General features: G+C 49.0%; 1 protein-coding gene across 2 annotated transcripts in view; it reads left to right on the forward strand.

Moving 5' to 3' along the window:
• LOC125443982 (retinol dehydrogenase 8-like) overlaps nucleotides 1–16,178 on the forward strand; it is a 30,993-nt gene extending 14,815 nt beyond the window's left edge. Inside the window, exon 6 of one of the 2 annotated variants that reach the window (XM_048516417.1) lies at nucleotides 16,042–16,178. In XM_048516417.1, coding sequence (XP_048372374.1) covers nucleotides 16,042–16,122 — 81 coding nt within the window. In that variant the 3' untranslated portion in view covers nucleotides 16,123–16,178. Of the gene's footprint in view, nucleotides 1–4,552; nucleotides 5,116–16,041 lie in introns of those variants that run through there. The other variant, XM_048516416.1, reaches the window with a different exon arrangement.
• The last annotated feature ends 220 nt before the right edge of the window (nucleotides 16,179–16,398 follow it).

Here is a 16,398-nt window from a genome sequence, read left to right on the forward strand (position 1 = left end):
GCAAAAGCCCTACCTGGCCCCGCCCACTTCTTAAAAACACTTGACAGATACCATCAATGGGCACGTTCGGGATCACTGTCTTAGAAACATAACTGTTGTGCATTGGTTCTGCATGGTGACCTTCTAAGAGATAGGGAGTGTAATGATTTAAAGGGGGTGTCCCTTTAAACACGAGGTAAGTCACAAAAGAAAGGGGGTGAATATGCTCTAGAAGGGGATCTCTAAGTTAGTTCTTATAACTACCCCTATATTTTGAAGCATGACAGATATAAGAACTGATGAAGATTATTGAAAACGCAAGATTACCACGAACAGCGTTCTTGCTACTTGCCAACTTGACAGAAGAAAGTAAATTACCAAGTCTTGTAATACTGGGCTTACTTACTGGGAGATCGTGAATCTGACTACAGACTGGCTTTAGTCCACCTATTATTGGGGTATTGCTGAGTTTAAGGCATATCCTCCAGACCTCCAGACCGTCATTCTACAGGGACAGTTATGAAGTCCTAATAGAGGTATCTGGGTTTGTAAGGCCATACCATTGGAATAGCTGCATATTCATTCACTGCACTGGCAGCACAAATTGGCCACAAGCAGAACTTACAGAAGGGACCTCTGAATTTGTTGTTTATGTATTGTGCTTTCATTCGTGTAGAACACCTGATATTTCATAAGTTAATTGGTGACATTATTAGCAGGATAGATATGGTGGTTTTTTATTTGCATTAGTTGATACTGGAGAAAGATAGTGAAGGGTTTTGTAGAGAGGGAGAGAGGAGGTCGTTGAAAAGGGGAAGGGGGGCTGGAGGAAAGAAGGAAACAGCTGTATGATGTTAACAGTTTTGACAGTGAAGAAAATAGACTTCTGACTTGAGCCCTTCCTAGGCCGTTTTCGCATGGTCAAAATATTGTGGGTTGAGCAAGGTAAATATCCCTGTGCAGCCGCACATTCCGCACAGTTCTCGGTGCTAAAGCGGGCCTGCCCCAGTGTTGCCCTGCGATATTTCCATTACCCCGGGATTTCCCAAAATTGCCAGTTTGGAGGTTCTATTAAAAAATCCCAGTGTGACCCTGCTTGTGCCTGCTACCATGCGAAAACCAATCGGGAGCACGATTGGTTAATTTTTCCTGCCCAGCTGCCTGAATGCTTCCCTGCCCAGCTGCCATTCAAAAACAACAGCTGATCAGAACGTGGGACACTGGGCATGCTCAGAGATGCTTGCAGCTGCCACTAAAAAAAAGAACAGCCAATCAGAACGTGGGCATGCTCGTGCAGAAGAAATTGGAGTATTTCCTTTTGGTTTTCAATGCATTCCTTCAAAAAGTGGGCAGCAGTGCAGACGGACATCCCAGGATAAAATAGACCCAGGTTTTTAAAAATGATGGTTCACAGGTATAATTTTGCCATGCAGAAACGACCCCACTATTTGGATTTGACTCCCTTTTTGGTCTCCTAATGCCTTCTTTGTGGATTTTAAGCACACAGACTCACCCACCCACCCACCCACCCACCCACACACCCACACACACAGAGGGGGAAAAACACTGCAAAGCTAACAGCCACAGGGTAAGTTAAAGCGCCCTTTTTGATAGGTATCCCATTCATTTCACTCTTGATCTCTCTCACCAGTTGACTGAGCAGGCATGACGTTCATGAACATTCCAGACTTTCAGAGGACAAAGCTGTGTCAGCAGTCCAGTATCTGGGAGGGAAGGATAAATTGTTTGAATGGAATGAGAGCCGCCTATTGAACCTCTCGACAAAGTTTTCCTCCAGACACAGTTTTCTTCTGACCCTCATTCATGCCACCCAGACTCAATCCAGATATTACATGACTATGAATCTCATGACTTGTTGCCAGCATGAATAGGGTTTACTCTGTGTGCTCCATTCTGGAGGGGGAGCATTCTGTTCTTCTAAGGTTATGGCACTGTTTGTAGAGTCCCCACCACCACCACCTGCCCCATTTTCCTTCTGTGAGACAGCTTAGGCAATGATTAGCTCAAGGATAACATAGGCCGATTTCCCACTTCAATTGAAAGCGGAGGCAGACCGTGCTCATAAGAAACGGGTGTTCTTGAGCGCGGGTTAATGCCTCCCCACCCCAGTCAGCCTTCACCCTCCCTCCCTCCCTCCCTCCCGCGACCGTTCTTCCCTCGCACGCTCTCCAGCCTGCAGCGCCGGCGACTCAACCCCGGGGGGGGGGGGGAGGGCAATCCATGCCCAGAGCCAGCAGAGGGGAAAGGCTCTGCGCAAGGTTTTCCAAAAGGCACCCTTCCATGCAGAAGCGGAAAAGACGCGCGCTGAGGAGCCAGAAGAGCGGCAGAATCGGGGTGGCTGCGTTGTCGTCAGTGGTGCAGTGGGGAGTGCACCGCAACCCCGGGTTACTTGCCCTGAGTACCCCACACCAAACAGTGAGTGGGGAAACGGCCACTGAAACATAAAGCTGGAAGGGGCCTCAAGGGTCATTTAGTCCAACCCCCTGCACAATGAAGGAAATTCACAGCTGCCTCCCCCCCACTCCCCCTGTGACCCCTGCTCTATGCCTACAGGAAGGTGAACATTCCTTCCTAACCCCAAAGTGGTGATTGGCACCTGTAAGAAAGGACCATGAGAGCCAAGCACTGACTCAACCTTCCTGCCCTCCCTCTCATGATCTACCTACGTTCACAGAATCAGCCTTGCTGTCAGAGAGCTGTCTGGTAGTGATGGAAAGCACCATCAAAGCAACTCTGTAGTTTGCAAGGCAAGATACATTGACAGGTAGTTTGCCATTGGCTGCCTCTGTGTGGGCTAAGAGAGTTCTGAGAGAACCATGAGTGGCCCAAGGTTACCAGCAGGCTTCATGTGGAGCAGTGGGCAATCAAACTCAGTTCTCCAAATTAGAGTCTGCCCCTCTTAACCACTATACCCCACTGCCTCTCAGAAGGCCATCTAGCCTCTGCTTTAAAATCTCCAAAAAAGAAGAGTCCACACTTCCTTATCCGCTTTCTCTCTCAAAACAGAGCTTTGGAAATATCACCGTACACAAGCAGGAGCACCTTGCTTAGTTCCATGGTCCCTCATTAGGGTTGCCAACTCTGGGATAGAAAATTCCTGGAGGTTTTGCGGGTGAAGCCTGAGGAAGGTGGGGTTTGGGGAGGGGAGGGGAGGGACTTCAGCTGGGTATAACGCCATGGAGTCCATCTTCCAAGGCTGTCATGATGAAATGATCTCCCTCGCCTGGAGGTCAGCTGTAATCCCAGGAGATCTCCAGCCACCAACGGGAGGTTGGCAACCCAGGCTCCCACAATGATCTAGCCTTGCCAGCTCTAGTTTGGAAATTCCTAAAGATTTTGGTGGTAGTTACACGGAGGGTGGAGTTTGGTGAGGAGAGGAAACTCAGCAAGGACGTGGCACCATGAAGTCTGCTCCCCAAAGGTGCCATTTTCCTCCAGGGGAGCTGACTGCTGTAGTCCAGGGTCCAGATGCAATTCCAGGAGAACTCTTTTCACCACCTGGAAATTGGCAACCACCTGAGTAATTTCTCCTCCCTTTCAGAAGTCCCGGGGCGGGGGGGGGGGGAGGATCACAGGTAGGCCATAGAGACCAAGACCTTCTGGATACAGAAGAGACTGAGGAGTGGGAAGAGATCTTGGGAGACAGGGCTTCTGTATACTAGTGACTGACAAAAACTTGGGGCGCTGAAATAAATGCAGCTACTCCAAACCCTCACTTGTTTCAGAGGTAAACTCTCAATTCCTGTGTTTTAGTTTGCAAATTAATTCCTTCCTCCTGTTAATACATAATCCTCCTAATCCAGTTCCCAAGGGCTTTAAGCCCCTCTGAGCTGCAGGATGTCCTCCGAGTTTTTTTTAACACAAGCCTTTATTGGCATATAAAACGGGACAATGTCCTCCGAGTTTTAGTTCCTTGCCTCCAGCTCTCTGTAAACTTAGCTGGGGGGTCATGATGCCTTAGTGCTCAAGAAAGAGCTGACCCTGGTAAATGATGCCCACTACACAGCCCATCACCCTGCGTGAGTGCGATCATGGCAGACATGCATGAGAACATGCAGAGTTCTTTACAGATGGAAAAGCAGAGACAAACGGGGTCTGCTAAAGAGTGACTAAGTATTCCTCGCAAACGGAGAATTCTTATTTATTTACTTCCTTTGTACCCCACTTTTCTCCTGCAAAGCAGCTTACAAAATCCTCCTCTCCTCCATTTTATCCTCCCTTCCAACCCCTCACCCAAATACGTGGTAAGCTCCTCCTTCAGAATGACTGGTTTTACTCATAAGCAAATGTCAGTAGCGGGTTTAATTGATTTATCAGTTAATCAGTTAAACGACATAAAATTAGCTCATCCAGATGTCGCAGCCCTCAGAGTCCCTTTGCTCCACCAGTGAGGAAGTGCGGCGCCCACATGCCTGAGATCTCATGGTAAGAAGGGTGTGAGTTTCCAGGAAAGCAGGAGTCGCCGTACTTCGCCAAAGCTGCCGGAAAGAGAGATCCTGGAATGAACATCATTTGGTTCCCTCCCACCGTTCTGTTTTCTTCCCCATAACAGCACATCCTGAAAGTCCTCAGCATGGCCAGGCCCCCTTTCCGCCACCAGACCAATGCCATCTACACCCCCATGACTGCCCTCAAGCACGCCGACCCCACCGGAGCCCTGATGACCGACTCCTTCTACAAGCTGGTCTTCAAGTACGACACCCTCCTGCACATTAGCCTGAAGGCCATCCGCCTCATCCGCTGGCCGGCCCACAAAATGCGGCAAGGGGCCCGGCTGCTGGGCTTCCGGTGAGGCTGCCCCGAGGCCAGAAGAGTCGGTTGTGGTTGCCAACTTAGGTGGAGATACCCCTGGAGATTTGGGGGTGTGGAACATGGGGAGGGTGAGACTTGGGGAGGGGAAGAAACTCACTGGGATATAATGTTGGGTTCCCAACCTCCAGGTGGTGGCTGGGGTTACAATGGATCTACAGGTGACAGATCAATTCAACTGGTCAAAATGGCTGCTTTGAAGGGTGGATTTGATGGCATTATACCCTGCTGGGGTCCCTCCCCAAACCCTGCTCTCCTCAGGCTTCACCCCCCCCACCCCCCACCAAATGCCCAGGTATTTCCCAACTCAGAGCTGTAAACCCTAGTATGGGGTGGCCAACCTATGGCACTCCAGATGTCCATGGACTGCAATTCCCATCAGCCCTTGCCAGCATGGCCAATTGGCTGATGGGAATTGCAGTCCATGAACATCTAGAGTGCCATAGGTTGGCCACCCCTGCCCTAGTATAATGCCATATAGTCTATGCTCCAAAGCAGCCATTTTCTTCAGAGGAACGGATCTCTGGGGTCTGTCCAGCAGTTTCAATTCCTGGACACCTTCAGCCCTCACCGGGAGGTTGGCAGCCTTATCCAGGGAGCCGTTCTGCTCCGTTTCACCTTGCCAGACTTTGTCATTTATTCATGCACTTTCTGTTTGAACCACCCTATTTTAACCCTTGTATTTTAACAATCCAGACTCTTTATACCTGCTTGCTATTTGATTTTGCACCTTACATTTTACATACAGTCAATTCCAACACCTAGCATAGAATCATAGAGTTGGAAGAGACCCCAAGGGCCATCAAGTCCAACCCCCTGCAATGCAGGAACACACCATCAAAGCACTCCTGACAGATGTTCATCCAGCCTCTGAAAACCTCCAAAGAAGGAGACTCCACAACTTTCCAAGGCAGTGAATTCCACTGTCGAACAGTCCTGACCATCAGGAAGTTCTTCCTAAAGTTTAGGTGGATATTTGATGTAACATCTTTGTAACTGATGTTGATTTTATGTCTTGGTATTATCTTGTATTACTATTTTATAGCTTTTATGTATTTTGGTCATGGAGCATATAAGTAACTGTTCTGCAACGTTTTCCATTTCAAAAGCCGGCCGTATTGTCCCGATGGCCGGGGATCAGGGTCGGTGGTGTGATGTGAGGGTGAAAAGTGTCAAACAACAATCTGGGAGACCTAAGTTTGAATCACCTAGAGCAAATCTGCCTGTCGCTTTGCCCGATGAGGTGGAGACACATCTACAGGACTGCGTTTAATCCGTGCAAAATACATTCCAACGATAGTGATCCCGGAATATTATGGGCAAGCCTGCAATATGATGCTGAGGAAGTGGACGGGGCATCCATGAAACGAGCATAAACTGCGGAGCTCATATGAATTTGGACTCTCTTTGTAGGATCGGCATCTGAGACCTGACAGTTCTCTTAGAGAACATTGAGAGCTGCAGATCTGCCTGTTTTCACTTTGCAGGCTTTTCATTTAATAAATATATACTCATTGCTTGGATGGATTTGCATAATGTTGCAGACTAGGTAGAGTGTTCTGGTGTTTATTTTAAGTTACTGCTGCACAATATACCCTTTTGTTTCATTTATTGCTCCTAACTGAACTACCCCTGCTGGGTGACCTTGGACCACTCATTCAATTGGATCCATCCAGTTTTTCCCTCCATAGCTCATCTTTCATCCCATATGGCATTGTCCTTGCAGATTCCAGGATCCCCAGCATAGCTTTTTGGGGTGGTCAAAGGATGGGGTTGCCAGGTCCCCCATGGCCACTGGTGGGGGATGATACAGGGGCGTCAGTGAGGTACAATGCCAGCATCCACCCCGGCATCCATTTTTTCCAGGGGAACTAATCTCTGTGATCTGAAGATGAACTGTGATCCTCAGGCCCCATCTGCAGGCTGGGATCCCTATCAAAGCCAGCCCTCTCCATTTCTTCAGACACAGCCTTTGGATCTTGCTCACTCTTTCTCTGCCAAGCCTACCTCACAACGTTATTGTTCTGAGGATAAAATGGAGGGGAGAACCGCATGACCGACATTGTAAATGCTGGAATAAATAAAATTGCAGGAATGGGAGCAGCTGCAGTTGAGCTCTGCTTGTGAGCAGGGCCTGATGGAAGAGACCACCTGAGAACCGTCTTTTGACTGTCAAAGACCCCTTTGGCAGACAAGGAAGAGAGCTGGTTGCACAGCAAATGAAGAAATAAAACACAAACGCCTTTGTAAGCCTCCCTTTCGTTCACACCTTTTAACCCCCTAATTTGCATACAAGTATTTTTACTTCCTTTTGACCCACTTTTGTACTGTGCTGCTTTCTCTTCCCTTTCTGCTTCATCATATATGCCGCCCCCTTTTGGAGTCAGACTCCTATTCTCCTAGGTGCTAACCTCCAGATGGCACCTGGAGATCTCCCATTATTAGAACCCCATTTGGCCACACCCACTTTCAAAAAACACTTGGTGTGTGGCAGGAAAGGTCTTTGGCACTATAGCATCAACAGGTGCTATAGTATACTCTCAACTTTTGTAGGGTGACATTAAGGTCCACTAGACCCATCTGCTACTTTGGCAGAACTGAGGAAGTATATGGTGGAACATGTCCCAAGCAATGCATAGGGCAGTGGTGGCGAACTTACGGCACTCCAGATGTTCATGGACTACAATTCCCATCAGCCCCTGCCAGCATGGCCAATTGGCCGTGCTGGCAAGGGCTGATGTGAATTGTAGTCCATGAACATCTGGAGTGCCATAGGTTCACCACCACGGGCATAGGGGGTTCCATGGCAGACATCCATGTGGAAAGGGCAGGGATATAGCTAGGAAAAAGGGAGCCCAGGGCAGACTCCGAGTTTTCCACCTCATCCCAGGCCACAATTTTCCACCCCCCCTCCCCACGATCCCAATGGTGTCCGCCTGGGGCGGCTGTCTCCACCAGGCCCTGTGGTAGCTACGCCACTGGGAAAGGGATCTCTGTAGGCAGACTGCTGGAAACTGGTGCTCTAGCAAGTTCGGGTCTTTGGTGCAGCCATGAATTTCCAAGAAACGTCTCTTGTCAGGCATTAGAAATGGCTGGGAGAAAGGGGGGCCTATCAATATGTGAAATACACAAATACTAAACGAACAACAAATGCACCAGAACTGGGTGGGAGACAGACACAGATGCCTGGCTCAGAAAATATGGCACAATATAAACAACACTATCTACATTTGTCATTTCCATCATTAGCTGAGGTTGCAGATTTCAGTTTTCTTAGGCACAAAATCAGAACTCGCTGCAGACTTTGGATTCTTTTGCATCCCCCTGGCCGGAAGCTTTGATTTCCCCAATAACCCACTGTGCAGGCCTAAGAGCTTTTCTTTGTTCTTGAGAATTTGAAGTAAGAACTCCACTAACATAAACAGGGACAACACCCTGCGGAGAATTCAAAGTCAGGGATGAGTTCTCCCAGGAACTTGGGAACTTGAGAAACTTTCCCAACCAACTCTGGCATCTGCCTTTGGTGGATGAACCCGTGGGTATGCTGACACCTAGCGGTTCCTTTGGATAATGCTTTGCTCCATTCTTGAGAGGGCAGGGATCTATTTAACTACGGTGGATTCCACACAGCACAAATATAACCTCTTCAGGGTGTTCTACATAGCATTTTGGGGAAGAACTTCGCACAGCAACTTAGGGACATTATATTTCTCAATCCAGGTTTTTCAAAGATTAGTAAACTAGCAATCTTTCCCCCTCAACCCAGGTTGAAGACAGTTCCAGCTTGCTGAGCAAATGTCAGCAAGCAGGAAACATTTTATTTCTCCTGCCCAAATTTCTAACTTTCGTTCCTACTGCTGATGCGCACCATTGCATGTACTGCAAGAGATTCTCTGTGGAGATTCCCCACGGAAGGTTCCTCTGCTTGCAGCTCATCCATCTGCTATTTCACTGTAAAAAGTAGATAAAGTTTGTTTAGCCAAGAGATTCCAAGCATGCGGTTTTTCCATTTTTTGTTTTGTTTTGAGAGGGATGTCTGTGAAGCTACGGCAACGTGACTGGAGAAGCTGCAATATATGCATATTTGTGTTGCGGTAACTTTGCAAACAGTCCTCTCAAAATAAAAAAAAAGGGAAAATGACATGTGCACCAGATCACTAGGCTAAACAAACTTGATTCATCTACTTTGCACAGTGAAATAATAAATGGATGAGCTGCAAGCAGAGGAAACCTCCGTGGGGAATCTCCACAGAGAACCTCATGCAGCACGCAAAATGGCAGGCACGCTGTGAAACTGACAAGAGCCCCATGCAGCAGGCGGGACAAAAGGGCTGTTCTGGCTGACAATGCTTGTGTTCTCCCATGCTGTGAGAACATTAACACCCCAAACTGAGCTTTTTAGAGCCCCCTAAAGACGTTATATTTGTGCTGTTTTTTTTAAAACCTTTATTAGGCATAAAACCAGTGCCAAGAATTTCAAATACAATAAAAAGATCATTATTGCTCAACTTGCAGTACACCGAGCAAAAACATATCAACAGCTTCAGATATTTCCACACTAGAGCTATTTGTGCTGTGCGGAATCCACCTATGACACTTGCCCAGCGAAAAAGAAAAGAAAAAGAAAAAGTAAGGCTTCCTGGCCCTTTGAGATGAATAAATTTGAGAAGTATAAATTTGCTCCAGTTATGACTAACAGTGATAGGGAATGGCTACCTCATACCGGCTTTAAAACCAAGCAAAGGGATGATATTCCAGAGGGGTGGCCAAGTTAGTCTACTGTAGAAAAACAAAACAGAATCCCTGTGACACATTAAAGATTAACAACTAGGGTTCCCACTCCTTATGGGGAGCTCCCACTGCTGCTCAGCTGACTGGCAGGTGTGTGTGTATTTGGGTGTGTGTGTGTGGAATGGTGCCAAAATGGGATGAGCGTCAGCAGTGTTCCAGTGTGCTTCTCCATTCACTTCTCCATTCACCCAGAAACTATGTCAATACATTGCTGGGGTTTGCCACAGTTGTGGGTGGCACAGACTTGATTTGTGTGTTAAGTGCCTTCAGGTTGCTTCGGACATGACGACTGTATGAATCAACGGCCTCCAAACTGTCCTATCATTAACAGGCTTGCTGTCATGCCCTGATGGTCTTGCTAAATAGTTGCTTTCCTCGTCCACCTTTCGGCTGCGATTTCTCTGGCAGAGGCCTTATCTCACGGAGAGAGATGAGCATGCCGTTCCCATGAGAATGGGACGGGGGAAATCGGGAGGGGGATGGAACGGAGAAAGTTATAATCTGTGGGTCTGGCGGGAAGACTTCATTCCTGCCACGCCGTGTACGTGAGCTTTCTAAGATGTCTGAATAAACGGTCTTTCAACCAACAAAGCCTTTTATTTCTGCTCTATGGAATTCCGTACATTGTGGCAGGAATCCTAATCCTCATTTACTTCTACAAATCAGTGGACCTCTGGTGTTCCGGCATGCAGAGGTTGAATATTCCTGAAACTGAGGAAGGCTCGGTAGCCCCCATAGAGGGTTCCGAGCCTTCCCTTCCTGACTTGGAGAAACCAGCGGGGGAACGGGTCTCGCTGGTAACTCTCTCCCGTCCTCGCCTCGACACGAGTCTTCCCTTACTTCGTTGGGATGAGGGACGCGGAAGCGATCATGCGGAGTGGCATGAGACGTTTGGGGCGCTGTCTATGGATCGTGCGCCTGTGGAGCCGGATCTCTACCCGTTTTACGTGTGGATTACAAACCTCAGATGCACCCTGTCTCGGAGGAGATGGGCCTGACCACTTTTCATGCGGCAACCCAGGAATCAATAGAACGATTCCTGGACTCGTATTTCGATGATGCTCCCAAGAATCCTCAGTGGCATAGCACCGGAGCCCGTCCTAAAACTGCAGTTAACACCGGGTCCTTGTCGAGATCGGGTTCGATGATTGGAAGGGGGCTCCGTGCCGACACCCAATCTGGCCCATCAGATCCCGGACGTAGGGTAGCTGATGCGCAAGAGGCGCCCCGCGGGGCCGTCGGTGGACTGGAGGTGCTACTTTCCGATGAGGAGGAATCCGAGGAAAGTCTGCCTCCCCATCCGGATTTGTTTCCCCTCCCGTCCAAAGAAAATTGGGACGAGGAAGTGGCCCGACTGCGAGATGCCCAAGAAGCGTGGGCCCGTGAACGCCAGCTATGGGAGGAGGAACGAGAACAGCTGCAGAAGGAGCGTGAAAACCTGCAAAAAGATCGCGGAACAACAGCAAAAGGCGTCCAACTTGAATTGGACCGAGCCAAAGACGCGTTGCAACGGCAATATATGCAAGATTTATCGATCCACAATAAGGTCCTAGAGCACTCTAGGATGGACCTGGAACGTCAACGCGAAGGTATTAAGGCCATCCGGACGCAAGGTGAACTGACTGCAGCTATTCAACGGGACGAACTTGACAAACTGGAGCGGGAGAAGGCAGCTTTACACGCGCATCAAGATGCCTTGACTCGCAAGGAGAGGGAGTTAGCTGCCTTAGAACAGGAGCTGAAGAAGCAGCGGGACAGGATGACTCGAGTTGGCGCCTACACCGTTACCCGAGCGCCCGACACCATTGCCCGTCCTATCGGGGCGACGCTTCTGGGTCCTGCTACTCGCGCTCCTGCCGCCTTCCAAGGTCCTGCTACTCAACGGGAACCAGCGGCACCAGGCCCCGTGCCTCCCCCGATTCCTGCTCCTCCTGCTCCACCGCCCCAACCTGTGCAACCGCAGCCCCAGCGGGTTTCGAGGGCCGTGGAGAGAGGATACTACAGGCCCCCGATCCCTGCCCGTTTCGATGGGACCGCTTCTAAACTCCCCTACTTCATCCTGCAACTCGATGCACATATGGAGGAATATGATGACTTATATCGATCTGAACGTGAAAAAATACAGGACATCGGGTCTGTCCTGGACGGGGTGGCGGCTGACTGGTTTGTGACCCTTTTTGAGCTGCAGGCGGATGATACTCGCACAGTGGTTGCCTTTCTTCAAGCCCTAAGAGCCCGCTTCCAAGATCCAGACGCTGAAAATGAAGCCATCCGTACCATAAAATCTATTCAACAGGGCAACCGTTCTTTTGCCGAATTTGCTCGTGAGTTCCGGGCAGCGGCTGCTCGACTTCCTCCGGAGTGGCCTGAACGCATGAAATGTGAATACTTCTCTGATGCCATCGACGTAAAACTTCGAGAGATGGTGTTTCTCATCCGTATCCCGCGCACTATCGCTGAGTGGATCGACTTGGGATCGCAAGTAGCGGCTCGTTTGGACTACGCTCGCTTGGGGGGGGCGACCGCGCCCGAAACCCGCCACTACGACCACCTCTACAACTCGCAAGCCAAGCCCAGCCGTCTCTACCGAAACCACCTCTGAACGCCGTCGACGTTTAGGATTGTGCCTTTATTGCGGGGGACCAGGCCATCTGGCTGCCAACTGCCCGAAAAAACAGAAGCCCACCGCACCGACCCCACACGCCACCTCTGCCAAGCCACCACGGAGATCCGGCCCTCCTCCAACGGGTTCGTCTAAAGCGGTTACCGAGGGTGACACCGAGGAGGGGGAAGTGGCAGTTTGCCTCTCATCGGCGCCCATGGATATGGACCCTACTCCAGATGCGGTGAGTGAAGGCAGCGTCCCCATTACTGTTCAAGCGATTCTGGCCAACCCTGCTAAGCATACACGTATTTTAGCCTCGGCCCTCATAGATTCTGGTTGCTCCCATTGCTTAATGCGGCCCCAAGTGGCTGAAGAGCTCGGTTTAGACCGAGTTCCTCTAGCAAAGCCCATACCGTTCACACAAATGGACGGCAGCCCACTCGGAGCCGAGGGCCCGGCTCGATTCAAAACGCAACCTGTCCTCCTTCGTTGCGCTGACCATTGGGAGAAGATTAGTTTCATACTTGCTCAGGTGTAAACATTCCATTGTCCTGGGCATGCCATGGTTATTGCTACATGAACCAAATATTATTTGGAAGGAACGGATTCTAGAATTCACTGATCCCCCCTGTGGAGAGCATATGAATTGGAGGGAGAACCCCCCATCCAATGAGATAAATCCATTGGTTTCTTCAGCGGTGCACACCCCAATGGCTCTCAATTCCACAGACATTCCTCCAGCTTACCAGGACTTAGCCAGAGTGTTTCAAGAACAGGAATGTGATCAATTACCCCCCATAGAGACACTGACTGCAAAATCATACTACAGCCCGGGGCTCAACTACCAAAGGGTAGAATTTATCGCATGAGCCCCAACGAGGAGAAAGAACTCCGTGCCTTCTTAGATAAAACCTTGCTCGCGGATTCATACGACGGGCTACCAAACATACGCACGCCGCACCTGTCCTGTTTGTAAAGAAGAAGGACGGGTCTTTAAGACTTTGTACTGATTACCGAGGATTAAATGCTGTTTCCATGTCCAATAAATACCCCTTGCCCTTAATCAAGGACCTTTTAGATGCATTGGGCAAGGGACCCGGATTTCTACTAAGTTGTAGGGATTTGAGAGAAGCATTACCACAGAGTCAGAATTCAGTAGAAGGAAGCTCACTTGTGCTATTTGACAGCATTTAACACCTAAATTCGGACAATATGAATACTTAATTATGCCATTCGGGTTAGCTGGGGCACCCGGCGCTTTCATGGCTCTCATAAATGGAGAGTTTTGCACTGACGTTTATTATATAAAGCGAGTAGTTGTGTACTTGCCAGATGATGTTTTAATTTACTCACAAAACCGTGGAGGAGCATGAGGCTGGATTGGTTCGAGAGTATTACAACGCTTTGCTCAACAACTCCCTCTTCGCGAAAAAGGCTTGTCTAAAGTGCTGCTTTCATCAACCCTCCATAGACTCATTTGGGCTACAGGATCCTTTTCATCCGAAGTTAGTTTAAAAATGGATCCTGCAAAAGTTGAAGCAGGTCCAGCAATGGCCAGCTCCCTCACCAACCGGAAAGAGCTACAATCTTCCTAGGGTTTGCTAATTTTTTATCGTGGACTTTATAAATTACCCCGCTTTGCTGAATTAACCCCTTCCACCTCACAGACCTATTACGCACTAAAGGTAAAGACTCACAAGCTACTGCCAAGCCCGGAGCTCCCCTCCCTTGGTCTCAAGAATGTCAAACAGCTCTTCCAGAAGCTTTTGAAATCGACTTTCCTTCTACCGAGCCTGTCGTTCAAAGACACCTCTGACCCAGACCCAGACCCTTCCCTTCGCATTAGTTCACGTGGATGCTTCGGACAAGCAGCGCTTGGCGCAGCCCTATTGCAGAGAAATAAAAAATGGTAGGCTTGTTCCGGTATGCTTATTTATCCAAAAAATTCTCCGGCGCATGAGCTCCAACTGGACCGTATCAGGGATAAAGGAGACTGCTGCCATCAAGTGCAGCGCTTTCCACTTGGCGCCACTGGCTTGAGGGGCTAAACACCCCTTCCAGGTTTGGTCGGATCCACAAGAACCTTAGCTGCTCTCTACCCCTTCAAAATGTCTGCAAAACAACCACGCTTGGGTCAACATTTCTTTTCCCGTTTTTCCTTCACCGTCATTCATTTTTTTCCCCCGGAAAAACCAACAAACTGAGCTGGATGCGCCATCAGCCAGCCTTCCTGGGGGGGTGGAGCTGCCTTATCGAGACATCCCGCTGCGACTGTCCTCTCCCCCTCCCAACTGGGGTTGGCCATCACTCGCATCCCAGAGCATCCGCTCCTCCCTCCAACTGCCTCGCTTCCCAGCCTTGTCTCCCCTTTCTGCGGGAACTCGAGAGGCGAGGTTGGTCTTCACATGAGCTGCCGGGCGGGAGGAAGTTGGGTGACTCCCAGCTGCGCTTTAGTGAATGGTGTTTGGAAGCGGGGAAATTATGTTGAATTAACGTGCCCCCCCTTCACAAGCAGGTTCTCCGAAGCCTCGCCATGATGCCCGCTCAGGGCTGGACATTTTGGCTTTCTCAAGACACTGCACTTAGCCCGTAGGTCAATTCTGGTGGCGCCTATGCGCAAGGCATTATTTCGAGGCTTATATATCAAGGGGTTGCTCTGGTTTGTGCGGAGGCCAAAATCCATCCCGGGAAAGTTTCTCCCATGGACTGTTAAAACCTTCTCCCAGTAAGCCATTCCTGCCCCTGGGAAGTCATCTTTCAATGGATTTTTATTACGGATTTGCGTCGGAGAACCAGGGAAACACAGTCTTGTGGGTGGTGGTGGACCTGTTTTCCAAACAAGCCCATTTCATCCCCTGCACCTCCATTCCTTCCGCTCCCAAATTGGCGCGGTTGTTCATTCAACATATATACCGTCTACACTCCTCCCCCCTCAAGGTGGTGTCCGGATCGCGGGCCCCAATTCATTTCAAAATTTTGGAAAGCTTTCCTGGGTCTGTTGGGGGCTACCCCGGCGGTTGCCGCCCCCTACCACGTTCAAAGTGACGGTGAGTCAGAAAGGACGAACAGAACTCTTGAACAGAATAGAATAGAATAGAATAGAATCTTTATTGGCCAAGTGTGATTGGACACACAAGGAATTTGTCTCCGGTGCATATGCTCTCAGTGTACATAAAAGAAAATACATTTGTCAAGAATCATAAGGTACAGCACTTAATGATTGTCATATCGGTCTAGTAAGCAATCAGGAAACAATCAATAGTAATAAAAACATAAAATGTAAAATCATAAAATAAAATGAAATGTCAGCACAGGCTATAGTCATATTTACAGTATTTACGTTGTTACACCAACTATCACCAAGACAACTGGTGCGATTTAATTCCATTTGCGGAGTATGCCTATAACAATGCCGTTCATAGCAGTACGCAAAAAAACCCCTTTGAGATTGTGTCTGGTCAGCATCCTTCCCAATCACCGCGTTAGCCCCAACTACCCGCGGAGGCGCTGCATCCTCCAGAATTCCAGCAGTGGATTTCATCTCTGGCTGAGGGGTGGAAAAAGGTTCAGACCGCTTTACAGCAAGCTAAAGATTCCCAAAAGTTCCAGGTGGATAAACATCGGACTGGCACTTCCCCTTTGCGTGTTAGGGCTTGGGTTTACTTGTCTACTAAAACCTCAGAGAGCCGCGTAGCATAAATTTTTCAAAACTGGGCAAAAAATTAGGTGGGACCTTTTAGAATTACAGTAAAGTGATTAATGATGTTACTGCCCGGTTAGATCTGCCCTGAATTCTTTTTTAGTAATATCCATCCTTGGTTCTTTTCATTTCCAGTTTTACTCAAGTGAGGCTCCCCTCTTCCGATGCCTGGCTTATCGCGACCCTCCGGAGAGATTCCCCCGCCGACTATAATTGATGGCCCACAAGCATTATGAAATTGATCGCCATCCCTGGACTCTTCGCTTTTAACCGCTAAACGCTTGCAATATCTTCCGTTTCCTGGGTGGGAGTATTCCGCTGGTTATATAATCAATGGGTGTATTCAGAAAATATTAACAGCCCCTCCCACTTATTTGCTGCTTTCCATCGTGCCTTCCCAATAATAAACCAGGGAGAAGTGTTTCTTAGGGGAAGCTTTGGTGAGTGTAAAGGATTTCAATGGTGTTGATTACTCAGCACAGCAACCCGCTTG

The sequence above is a fragment of the Sphaerodactylus townsendi genome, linkage group LG15, assembly GCF_021028975.2.
Source record: "Sphaerodactylus townsendi isolate TG3544 linkage group LG15, MPM_Stown_v2.3, whole genome shotgun sequence".
In the NCBI taxonomy this organism is placed as follows: domain Eukaryota; kingdom Metazoa; phylum Chordata; class Lepidosauria; order Squamata; family Sphaerodactylidae; genus Sphaerodactylus; species Sphaerodactylus townsendi.